General features: G+C 33.7%; 1 protein-coding gene across 1 annotated transcript in view; it reads left to right on the top strand.

Annotated features, from left to right (window-relative positions):
* Positions 1-10,000, top strand: part of Ttc7 (tetratricopeptide repeat domain 7) — a 125,936-nt gene that overhangs the window by 1,267 nt on the left and 114,669 nt on the right. The window contains exons 2-6 of the mRNA XM_086541403.1: positions 2,345-2,496; positions 5,867-6,035; positions 6,620-6,649; positions 7,034-7,099; positions 8,371-8,384. Of these exons, the coding sequence (XP_086397529.1) occupies positions 2,345-2,496; positions 5,867-6,035; positions 6,620-6,649; positions 7,034-7,099; positions 8,371-8,384 (431 nt within the window). The remainder of the gene's footprint in view (positions 1-2,344; positions 2,497-5,866; positions 6,036-6,619; positions 6,650-7,033; positions 7,100-8,370; positions 8,385-10,000) is intronic.

Raw genomic sequence — 10,000 nt, 5'->3', positions numbered from 1 at the left:
GCTTGTTAACCCTCTTTTAAGTTCTGATGAGATGAACCTTGTATAATTCAGACAGATAAGAATGAAATACAGGGAATTGTTTGAAATAACTTGTTAGTTCATAAAGGGCTTTAGTATAGACCATGTACCTATTGGCATTCCTGCAAAGGCCAACAGAACTCCTCCATATATATTTTGGCAAAAGAGCATTATTAACCTTGGTTGTAATTTTTTGTCAAATAAGGAACCAATTCAAACTAAATTTTGTCATAATATGTGTGCAAGAGATTTGATGTCCTTTCCAGAGCTTAAAATGCAATCACTTGATTTATACAAATGTGGCAAAGTCCAGTGATGTCATGGCCTCCATTCTTTGCACTCTAGCAAAGGGAAATATGATCTCACAAGATAGAGTTTGAGTATGCTCCTGGGAATTTATAGTTAAATATTGAACTAATTCAAGCTCTATGTTGCCAAAAACACATGGGGGAGGTATGATGTCCTTCACCATAACACACTGTTGCTTCACGTAGCTTATTTCAGCAATTACCAAGTGGAGTTAGTTAGAGCACAACCAAAGGAACTAAAGGAAAAAAGTCTTATTTTGAGAACCAGCGAGGGTTTTTTCTAAATATTAACTAGAAGAGATGGGCATGACTGGTACACTAGTCATGTAACAAGGACATTTGATATTTCTCTGTGTTTGTGTTTCTCCCTATTTGATGAGGAGGATTACAATGTAATTTTTGTACTTATTTACTTACAACCACCTGTTGCATTTCTCATCCCTGTCATATGAACACCCCCAATCTTACTACTTGTGCCCAAGGATGGTTGTTTCTTGTTTATCATGGGATCACAGGAAACTTACCTTGCCTTGCCCATCATGCTTTTGACTGATTGATATTATTTGATTTTAATGTATTCAGCTGTCATAAACCATAGGCAGACGGCAAAATTTACATCTATCAATTGTCTCGTGCCGGTGTTCTCTTGATAATTTGTCTATTATTACAGATCTATTATTTCTTTCTGTGCTGCCCATTATTACTGATCTGCCGGTTATTCCGAATTTTAAGCCTTCAGTTGCCAGAAATATATACATTTACTATCTATTGACATTATATGAAATTGGATAGGTGTGGATGGTAATGGCTGGTAGATACATGGTGAGGGAGAGATTACGAGCTGTGTGTGTGTGTAATTGATACTGGGAGGCTCCTCATATTTTTTACACATGATAGTCACCATTCCAGCTCATAACATTTCATGTGCTCATATGTAAGATCTCGGAAGAAGGAGAGTTTGAAGATTTGTACATTCATCATTTGTTGTTATATATATTTTTATGCTATAATTTTAGAAACTTTTGTATGGCTGTTTGTCTGAGCATTTTCAAAATTGTGTGTGTGGGTATGGGGTCCATTTGTTTTTTTATTTTATAGGGAGGGGTCTCTGGCAACCAGTATACAAAGAAATTGAGGATAAATCCTATCAACTATAATCATACACTTGTTATTGGCCTCTACACCTCACCTGTATATTTGTGCCGCTGGCTTACCTACTTTTGGGGTTTCAGCAAAGATCAATAAATCTTCATCACATATATTCTGATGATTTATTTTTCCAAGATCTATCTTACCAAAGTATATGCGATGGAAAGTTGTTAGCCTCCGCTTTAGTGCTGAAGGCACACAGGCGGTAGCTATTACTTGACTCTGACCACTATCAGATGAGATGAAGATTTTAGGCCTCCAGTCACAGAACTCTTTGTATTTTTGTAATTTTATTTGGGAAATCAGGTAGTGAAAGTAGTGGGGACAAAGAAAATGGATATGATAGAGGTATTCTACTACCACTTGCTAAGCTGTTTATTCTGCTCTTGCTGATCAGTTTTCAGGTCCAGAAATGGCAACAGTTACAAAATTGGCATTATGATAAATGTATTTTTATATTGTTTTATGTAAGTTTGGACATTTTTATATGATTATTATTTTAATTATCTATTCACTTATTATCATTAAATGTATTTTTATATTGTTTCATGTAAGTTTGGACATTTTTATATGATTATTGTTTTAATTATCTATTCGCTTATTATCATTGCTGTTGTTATTATTTCTTGTGCTTATGTTGTTTTTTTTTGTATGAAATCTACAAATCTTCACATTGGTATTGGATCATTTATTGCAAAAGCAGTTCTTTTTCATTACTTTACCAAATAGGCACAGCAAAAAGGAAGATGTATGCTGCATATTCCAATAGTTTTTAGTTATAGTGTTTAGAAGCAAGCAGTAAGGTATATTAGTTATTGTAATCAGAATTTACATTTTTATAATCAAGTTAAAATGTTCTTGCATTGCAGAAACCCTTGCAAATTTCCTCATTGGCGAGGGAAAGCTTGAGTCATATCTGGAAGAGAACCCACCGACCGAAGCTAATGTACACAGAGCAAAATCAGGCCTTTCTGATGCACGCAGATTTTTGCTCATGTGTATTGGAGAACCAGCAAAGAAGGTAAGGTGTCCTTGGAAGAGGATATGAACTTCTTTTGGATCTCTTTATACATTTTTGAATTAACATTTCTGTAGAATTCAGGGGATGTTAAGGTATCAGTTTGGGATTTTTTTTTTTTTTTTTACTTATCACATTCTGCTTGATCAAAATGACATAAAAAGGTACCACTGCCTTACCTTTTAAATTATAAGGGATTGTACATCTCATATTAGGAGATGCTGATGTATCTTATGAAGTATCTCTTTATTTATCTCTCTTGCACTTGCACTCTCTTGCTCTTTCTCCTCCTGCAGTTTCTCTCAATCTCCTTGTATCTATATTTATTTTCTCATCTCAGCTTTATTATCAAGTATTTGTGAAATACATATTAAGCCACTTAAATTGTTGACACCAGAAATTCATGTATATATGCACTGTTCACTGTGGTTTTGCTTCATTATTGTTATTACTGTTATTCTTTTTTTTACATGTAAATGGTTGCACAAATGCATTGTCACCAAGGAGTCAATTAGAAGGCTCACTTTACCTCATCTTTCTACTCTGTTCCTTTAATAATATTAGGAACAATAATAATAGTAATGAAAATAAAAATTACCAAAAAAATCAGAGAGTGGGTTAAATAAGGGATTCCTTGGTGGTTAAGTGATTCTCAAACCATATATGTGTAAAAGAAAAAAAAAGTGAATTCAAATCATAGTGGACAGTGCACTTCCATATTGTCAAAGAGTTGATATAGTTTAATATTAAACACTAACCCTCTTAAGTCTTTAGCATTCAACCATGTTAGATAAATACCCATAAATCATTTCCAGTCTTTTTGACTGTCCCAAAAAGACCGGAAAAATCATATTGAAGTCAAATTGAATCAAATCTCAGAAAGAAAGAAAAATACCAAAAAAAATTAACTTTATCGTGATTGACCAACAGTTACTTATGGGTTCTTGCTTTTGTTATTTACTTTGTATCTTGTCATATTTGATATGGGAAACTATTTTACTGTAATTGGATTATCCAGGTAAGTAAAAAATTACACTATTTGTATTTACAAGTTGAGCCTCACTAGTTTCAAATTCATGGTCAAGCAGTCTCTCTGTAGTTGGAAAATGTGATTTGAATTTGGCACCACCATACAGTTTACACTTACAACAGCTGATATGCAGTGGTTTGGTGGTTCTACATTATTCACATAGTACTGTTTTTTTATTATTTTCCATTTCTCTTTCACTGTTTTAAATATGGTCACAAGCTTCCCAGACTAGTGAGGTTCATCCTGTACATTTTTTCCAGCTGGGTGTTTTTTTTTGTTTTTGTTTTTTTCACTGAATAATATTCAAGCTGAATGTAATTGTGTAATAATAATGATTGTATGATAATTAATTATACTTCGAAATTTATGCTAACAGGGGGAGGTAAGATAGCAAAACCAAGGCTGCTAGTGTCATGGTTACTGAAATTAGTGTTGTCATTTTTAATTTAGTTCAGTATTTTGATTATTTTTTTCCATAAAGATTGACAAGGACTTGGAAATGTTAGATTAAATGACCTTACCATGTCATCATATGGAAGAGAAGTTTTTATACACATGTATGTCACAGGTATTTTGTGTAGTATGATCAATCTTGATCTTTTATCATGTTTTGTTAATCACACTCCCGTAACATTTCCTTGTGTCTTACACACTATAACTTCGTGTAAATTCTCTCTGGCCTTCCCTCGAACTGTTGCTCCTTTTCCCGGAAACCAAAACTTTTCGTTTACGTTCATGATCCAATGCTGTTTGTTACTGACATTCCCTGACCAGAAGGCTCTAGTCATGCCTTTCCATGTCCTGTTTAAAGCTAGTGATGTAGCTATGCAGTGTTGGGTTCACTAGTTAAGAGAGCAGCACATATGGCTGTGTAGTTGTCTGGATATGCTTCGTGTGCACCAGTGGCTCATAACAATGTTGTAATGTGACAAACAACATGCTGTTTATGATAGGGATAACAGTGATACTTGTGTCAATTTTATCAGGTGTATGTGGAATAGGATATCGTCTATAGTTTCTCGTTTTTAGTTCGCTGTAACTGTAGAACACTTGTAATGTACTTTTTATGTAGAGCGATTTTAATGAGTCGAAATTAACAATTTTGAAGCACAGAGACGTAATTTAGATTTTTTCATAATAAAATTTTGAAATATTTAGTGTATTAGGAAATTAGTGTTGAGAAGTAAATAAAAAATATTGTCTGTAGGAATACTTGCATATTTTGCGTATTATTACTATCCATAGTTGAAAGAAGTGAGAATCTGCTGCTTTATGAAAAAATGAGTAGGATAAAAAAAAAATGCTGATAATAGAATGGATTAAACAAAGATGATATAATGTTATGCTATTGGCTAGTGGATAGTGTCTGACATCTGACAGATCATAGCAGTCACTATTCAATAAAGGTGACTAAGTGTATTATATAGGTGCGCCGTATGTGAGTTTTGTGTGAGAGTTACAATACTGTTGATTATTCGGTTATTGTTTATATTTGTTGTATGTATGTGTTGTTGAGAGTTTATGTATAATTGTGGGAAATTTGAAGTAGAACTTTTGACACTTTTTTTTTTTTTTTTCCTTCATATATGTCGTGTGTGTGTGCATTCATGTGTGTGTGTGTGTGTGAGAACTTGATAAGTTGAGTTTGTAATACTTAAATGGTTTAGGCTTGCACAGTGTTGATTAATTTGTTGAATGGTATGTATTTATGTAAACTTGTCTTTATCATGTTTTAAGTTTCCTTTCCTCAAATTATGTATGAATAATGTTCTGTGTGAGATTACTTTTTGTGAAAGGAAATACAGTGATATAAGCATGGGAAATACATTTTTAATATGTGCATCTTTTTTTAACTTATTTTTATCTAGGGTAACTGAAACAGTCATATTAGAAGTCTTCTGAAGAGGAAGGAACAATTTATGCTTTTTGTTTTAGTGTCAATGCTTTGCAAGTCTAATGTTTTATATTGCTTATTCCACTGTTTGTGATTGTCTGGTGTTTTTATTTTATTTTATTTTATTTTCCACTCTTGTCTGATTTATTGAAGGAGTTGACCAAGGGAAATATATTTTTATAGGACAGCTTCATTGTTCAGTCAGTTGATTTACTGTATTCAAAGTCAGAATTGTGAAAAGTGATGGTATTCAGTTTACACTTCACTTTTATTTGTCTCTCACTGCTTCTCAAATCCCTTTTCTCTGATCTATTCATCTGATTTTCCACCTAGCATCATAAATGACCAAAAATGATAAAAGAAGCAAAACTGCCTTAAATTTCCCTAGAGCATTGAGCAAAACACTATCATTTTCGTGTGAGAGCTAACACTCAGATTTGTCCCCACAGCTGGAGGTGTCCTTGGATGCCTTGCTCTTGCTGGCAAAGCTGGAGTACGCCATGGGGGACTATGAGGGGGCTCTTAACCGCCTCACTGCCGCAGGACTGGACCAGCTCACCGAGAAAGCCCTCCCGACAAGATCGCTTCGCATCGTGGCCGAGTCTTATGCCATAAAGGGTGGGATATTATGTTATTCTTTTAGTTCTGGCGTGACATGTTATTTTTGCCCCAGATTTTCATTCTCCTTTCCCTAATTTTGTCATTGATTCAGATGTATATGTTTGAAATATATTTTGATGATTTGTTTTTAGCATTAGCCTCTTATTTTTTAATGGGCCTTCTCAACATTAGGCTCCTAGGTTGTGTATATTTTATGTAACAAAATAAAAGTAGCTGCATTTTGAGACAGTATAAAAAGCCTCAATGGGCTTTTCTTGGACAAGAAAAGTTAGCTGCTTGGATCTTTTAAATTACACCATATATATATATTTAAATCCTTTCCACTTGTTTGCTCAGTACAAGCACATTTTAGTGTTTTAATAGAAGTTGCTTGGATTTGGTAAATATATGCCAATTTTATTTGTACTTTTTCTGTTATGATGATATTTTAAAAAAGAACTTTTGAATTCAATTTTTTTCTGTGTATTAGACTGCTGTTCATCCCTTAAAGTGACTTTCTGTACCTTGCTCTCAACCCAAGGATGTCTGTGCTGACTGTGTAACTAAAACCCCTTACTTGAGTGTTTCTGTCGTTTCTTCAGGACTATGCTCGGCGCCTCAACCCAGAAAAAGCAAGTATCATAAAGTTGAATGAAAATGAGAGAAAAAAAGAAAAAAAGGAAAAAGCTTATTTCCATAGCCTTTCCTAATGTAATGGTGTGTTAGTAGTCTGTGTGGTCCATAGGTCAGAAAATGCTTTGTAGTTGTCTGTCCATTTGCAGATCAGTTTGTCGAAGGGCATGCTCATCCTCTCTCTTGTTATAAGTATTTATATATATATATTATTTTACTTCTTCTTGAGTGTCTGTTCAGAATTTCCAGCATCATGCCAGGGAATTGTGAAGCATGATGATTCTGCAAAGTTTTGCCTTCTCTAGTGATTTCTTGTAGTTCTCTCTATATCATAGTAACAAGCATGAATATAGTTCAGAGTTTTCTCTTTGTGTGAGACCTAGAAAATATAGCACAGCTGTCTAACGCTGTTCATTCAACATTGGTAGTTGTGATGTCGTTGACTGTCTGTAAGTGTCTAAGGATCAGTTGCAGTATTTGTGTCATTCTCATAACTTTTAGGTTTCTAAAGATGTATGTAAGGAAACAAATGGGTTATACATCTATGTACGTGTATGTGGCTATGTGGCTATGGGAGAAGAGGGGATGGGTTTACATTAGTCTTGGCATTTATATCTAGTGATTGAGAGTAAAAGAGCTCACAAGTCGTCTTGTTTTTATGTGAAGAAAACTGACTGTTGCCTATCTATTTTGTAGCAAATGACTCCACCTAATGAAAATGGCCTATAAAAAAACAGAATTTGCTATTTTTCTATCTAGTGCATTGCAACCTAAGGACAGATGTGCTCTGGGTTTATAGAGTCATAACCCAAGGAACTACATATAATAAGTGTGCCTCATATTGCTAAGTCCTCCAAATAGATTGATGTCATTCCATAAATATATGGCATACATGGTGAACTTGCCAGTTTAGAATTTTTTCTTGAAGCTCTGGTTTTAATATGTCCAACAAATATAGTTTATGGTTTAATATATTACTGGAGATATGCATAAGAACTGTAGTATGCATACTTTCAACAGTAAAATCTTTAAATTATGATATAGCCAGATATGCAAAACTGCCCCTTTATTCCATAAATATGAATTGCCTTCACTATGATAAGAGCAAATCTTCCAGAAGTATATGGATACATATTGAAAATTATTTGGGTTATACTTTTTTTTTTTTTTTTCCTTTTTTTTTATATAGATTTCTGTCAAGAACCAGGGTAGACAGTTATATCCTTTTAACACATTATACATGTTATGGCAACAAATTATAACTCCCTTGCAGTAGACCCAGCACCTTACACAAAGATAACGTAGCTTATTTGAATACATTTTATTGTATTGGCTTTCTGCTAATTTCAAAGTTAATACTACATATTATATGTCCATAGGTGCACCAAGGCAAAACAGATTCTCTTTTTATACACCTATGTTAACCCACTGATAGCGGATGACATAATTTGCTGTCAAAACAGCATCGGTTGTAAGCGAGGATGGCACCGTGCCATACAGCATAAACCCGCCACATGACTGTATACATATTTTATTAAAACCATTGCCAATGGGTTAACTTGCTCTGAATGATGTAGCACTTTTGGGTTGTAGTTGTCACTCTCTCACCCATAAAAAGAACTTGAGGAAGAACCTTGTTAAGTTGTTGTACTAGTAGTATAATGCACCTCCAAAACACGATGTTCACAAAATTTGGTTTACACGATCTCTGTATCACCAGTTGAGTCATCATGTGTAATTTGGTCTCGTTGTACCTGCTTTTGGTGGTTGTTTTGGTTTCTTGTGTGGTATGTTTTGTGTTTGTTTGTTTTTCATGTTTGTTTGTGTTTTCTGTAATGAGTATTGACATGGTCAGATGGCAGGTTGCAAGTATGGCAAGGATAAGATGGATAGGCAAGCTAGCAGAAGTGTTATTGATGTTCTTATAGACATTTCATGGAGAAATGTTTAGGTTTTCCAGAATTTTGCCCATAGATGAAAATATAGGAAATTGCCAATATTGCAGTCTCGGACACTTGGTAATAGGTCTGAGAGTTTGAAAAGATATCATGAAAATAAAGATATGAATGGGAATTTTTTTTTTCCTTACATGATTACTGTCTGCCCTTCCTTCTACTTTCTAGGCTCCCTGGTATCTTCAATTATATAGAGGGTATTTATGATGAGGGGACTGTTCATTTTTATTTTGTTTTTTTCCAATCCTGAAAATAGTTGTAAGAAAATGTAAATGGGGGCTACATATTTTTAATGTATATATTGCTCTCACTGAATAGTAGTTAAAAGGGGATTTTAACATTTCTGTTCTGAGAGATTTACTTCACAAATTTACTAATACAAAATTACACAAAATGAAAACATTAGAATGAAGCTAGTTCCCTTCACATTTTTTTTCTTTTAATTGTTTTTACTTTCCTTTCTTTTCCTTTGTTTTATGAATAATAATTTGCAAAATATTCATACATCCTGAACATCACAATAAGTAAACATTTCTTGCAGATGGGACTAGATACATAAATCCCTTTTTTTCTTTTTTTTCTTTTTTTTTTTTGGGGGGGGGAGTTTATAAGAAATAAAGTGCTTTCTCAGATAAGAGACTTGATCTATGATAGTTCTAAAGCTGGTTTTAATCAGCCTTAGAATTTAAGAAGCAACTTTTCTACAGACAGTCCTCTTCATCATCAGCATTATATTTGTGATTATAGGAAGTGAAGGAAATGATTGCTATAATTGGGAATAGTTTGTGACAGCTTTATGATTACTTTTGGTGACAGCTGAGCCAGTATTATTTTTTCTTGCTTTCTTTCTTGTGTCCATAAAGTCTTTAAATTTTGAAGCTGATTATACTATAAACTAGTTAGATGGTAATTATTATTGTCATCATTATCATCTCAAATTGTCATTATCATTATCAATGTCATCGTCATTGTCATCATTGTCATTTCTTCAGCTGGTAAGAAAGATTATAGTTGCTCTAGGACTTTTTCTTCATCTAAGTTTTGTGAGTATATAAAAGATATATTTGTCCTTGACATAATAGAAATGTAACAGAAGTACATCAGTCTTCATATGTGCCAGTTTCTTTTAAGGACCCCAATTCAGGTTTAATCTTGAGGCGTACAATGATTTTTATTTTTAATAATCTGCGGGCTAGATAACAAGCGTGTGCAGTGACTGAGCATAAGATCTCTCCTGGTATGGTGCCGCGATGCTCCAATATAAGTACTTTTCAACCACCCGCTTCAACGGGGTGATAATATTACTTTAATACTATATTACTTTAAATTATTTTCACAAGTGATTAAAATTTGTCTAAACAAATGGAACTCCTATGATTATGTAGATATGTAACG

This window comes from Penaeus japonicus, unplaced genomic scaffold, assembly GCF_977035675.1.
Source record: "Penaeus japonicus unplaced genomic scaffold, GWHDUDI00000001_assembly GWHDUDI00000011, whole genome shotgun sequence".
Taxonomy (NCBI): Eukaryota; Metazoa; Arthropoda; class Malacostraca; order Decapoda; family Penaeidae; genus Penaeus; species Penaeus japonicus.
The sequence above is the reverse complement of the archived record's forward strand: the minus strand, read 5'-3'. Positions and strand labels throughout refer to the sequence as shown.